Source organism: Eimeria necatrix, genomic scaffold (genome assembly GCF_000499385.1).
Source record: "Eimeria necatrix Houghton genomic scaffold, Enh_scaff770, whole genome shotgun sequence".
Taxonomy (NCBI): Eukaryota; Apicomplexa; class Conoidasida; order Eucoccidiorida; family Eimeriidae; genus Eimeria; species Eimeria necatrix.
This window is the reverse complement of record NW_013654592.1, coordinates 15,001-17,547: the sequence shown is the minus strand read 5'-3', so window position 1 is coordinate 17,547 and position 2,547 is coordinate 15,001. Positions and strand designations below refer to the sequence as shown.

The window sequence follows — 2,547 nt, the reverse complement described above, 5'->3', positions numbered from 1 at the left end:
ATTAATTAATTAATTAATTAATTAATTAATTAATTAATTAATTAATTAATTAATTAATTAATTAATTAATTAATTAATTTCTTTATTTGTTTGATTTAAAGAAAGTGCAGTTGCTTTTGGTGCAGATTTAAAATTTGGAATTTTCTGGTTTTTGCAGTGTTGCAAAGTTTTCAATTTGGAAATAATTTAAAACAATTAAAAACTTCTTTTTTCATTTTTGATTTCAAATTTAATGATTTAAAACAATTAAAAACTTTTTTTTTCATTTTTGATTTTAAATTTAAAGATTTGAAGCAATTTAATTATTTAAAACAATTTAAAGATATAAAACAATTAAAAGCTTCTTTTCTCATTTTTGATTTTAAATTAAATTTAAAAAAACGCAAATTCAACTTTGGAGTTTTACTCGGCGCCAAAAGTACTGCCACCTGTCGTCGTTCCAAAAGTACTGCGGGACGTCTCGAAAGTCTGCGAAAAACAAAAGCAATAAACAGGAAATGCATTTAAAATGCAAAACAGAATTAAATAAATGATAAAAGAAAAGAAAAAGCAAAAGAAATGAATTCAAATAAACGAAAAACGAAAAAAATCCGAAAAGTTTGGACCCGAAACCAATTCGGAGCTGTCGATACACCCGAGAAGCACTGCGACAACACGAAGTGCAGGAGATCAAAAGAAAGAAATAAATAAAATAAATAAATAAATAAAAGAAATAAATAAATAAATAAATAAAATAAATAAAATAAATAAATAAAAGAAATAAATAAAAGAAATTAAATCAAAAAGGAATGCAGTGGGTGGTTAAAAGAAATCAATTCTGAATTTCCTCTTCGCCACCAAACTCAAAAGCCACAGAGGCACAAATCAATTCACCAATCAATCCACAAACAAATCTTATTTATTTATTTATTTATTTATTTATTTTTATTTATTTATTTATTTGTTTATTTGTATTTATTTATTTATTTATTTATTTATTTATTTTTATTTATTTATTTATTTATTGGTTTTGTTTATTTATTTATTTATTTATTTATTTATTTATTTATTTATTTATTTATTTATTTATTTATTTATTTATTTGGTGTTTCTGGGAAAGCGCCGGAGGAAAGGAAAGCGCGGGTCAGCATTTCGGGTGTACAGACACCGCGGAGAAGCGGAGGAGCAAGCGGCGAATTTTGGGTCAATTTTTCCGCCAAAAAAGAAAATAAAAGAAAATAAATAAAAGAAAAACAAAAGAAAGAACAAATAGTGGCAAATAAACGCAAAAAGAAACAAAAAGAGCGGAAAAAAAGCGAAATCGGAGAAAAACTTGCAAAGAAATGCAAGTCGGGTACCCTGCACAATGTTGACTTCGACGATGTTCTTCAACAAGTCCCCGCAAAGGGCCCCGTGGGCCTCCGGGGGTTTTATTGTTTTTATCTTTTTGAAAAAAAAAGAAAACCCTTTTAATCCTTTTGATTTAATTTCGGAAATAAACCCTGAAGAAGCTTCTGCGCTGCCGTGCGCAGCCATCCGCTCGGGAATGGAGCGAACCCGCGCTATTGTCAAGTTTATCAAACACTCTGCCACACACAAACCCCAAACCCTAAACCCTAAACCCTAAACCCTAAACCCTCAGCCCTGGCCAAAGCCGGATTCTGAAGTGTCGCCAACATGAAGCCCTGGCGAGCTCGAGAGCTCGCCAAACCCTAAACCCTCACAAACCCTAAACCCTCGCAAACCCTAAACCCTCGTAAACCCTCACAAACCCTAAACCCTCGTAAACCCTAAACCCTCGTAAACCCTAAACGCTAGCAAAGCTTGTCTCCTCGCAAACCCTCAAACCCAGGCACCGAGGAAGCAAGCAGCCAACTGCCAGCAGCAGCGACAACCCTAAACCCCAAATCCTAAACCCTAAACCCTGAACCCCAAACCCTAAACCCTAAACCCTAAACCCTAAACCCTACTTTAAAGAAGCAGCTGGGCTGGTAGAAGAGTGCAAAAAGAGGGAATTGGATCTAAATGAAATTAAAATTAAATTAAACCAATTAAATTAAATTAAATTAATTAAATTAATTAATTAATTAATTAATTAAATTAAATATTTAATTTAATTAAAAATAATTTCTCACCATAAACACTCAGCCGAATTGACTGCGCCAAAGCGAAAGACGCCGACAGCTTCTCCGCAATTGAAGCAGTCTAAAAATAAATAAATGAATAAATAAATAAATAAATAAATAAATAAATAAATAAATAAATAAAAATAAATAAACAAAAATAAATAAATAAATAAATAAATAAATAAATAAATCACCTTCAGGTAAATGCAGTCTTGCTGAATTCGCGACTTCGGTACCTGAGAGCAGCAGCAGCACAACTTGACTTTTGCTGCTGCTGCTGCTGCTGCTGCTGCTGCTGCTGCTGCTGCTGCTGCTAGTGCTTCTCTTTTTGCTGCTGCTATTGGTTCTGCTGCTGCTGCTCTACGTCCTGTTGTTTTTGCTGCGGGCACTACTGCTACTGCTTCTGCTGCTGCTGCTGCTGCTGCTGCTGCTGCAACTGTTC

The 2,547-nt window shown here is 33.0% G+C and overlaps 1 protein-coding gene across 1 annotated transcript in view; it reads right to left on the bottom strand.

Annotated features, from left to right (window-relative positions):
* Positions 1-1,077: 1,077 nt before the first annotated feature.
* ENH_00075230 (Sporulation protein RMD1, related, related) overlaps positions 1,078-2,547 on the bottom strand; it is a gene marked incomplete at both ends in the record, with an annotated part of 5,014 nt that continues 3,544 nt past the window's right edge. Inside the window, 3 exons of the mRNA XM_013582883.1 lie at positions 1,078-1,565; positions 2,115-2,184; positions 2,300-2,341. Coding sequence (XP_013438337.1) covers positions 1,078-1,565; positions 2,115-2,184; positions 2,300-2,341 — 600 coding nt within the window. The remainder of the gene's footprint in view (positions 1,566-2,114; positions 2,185-2,299; positions 2,342-2,547) is intronic.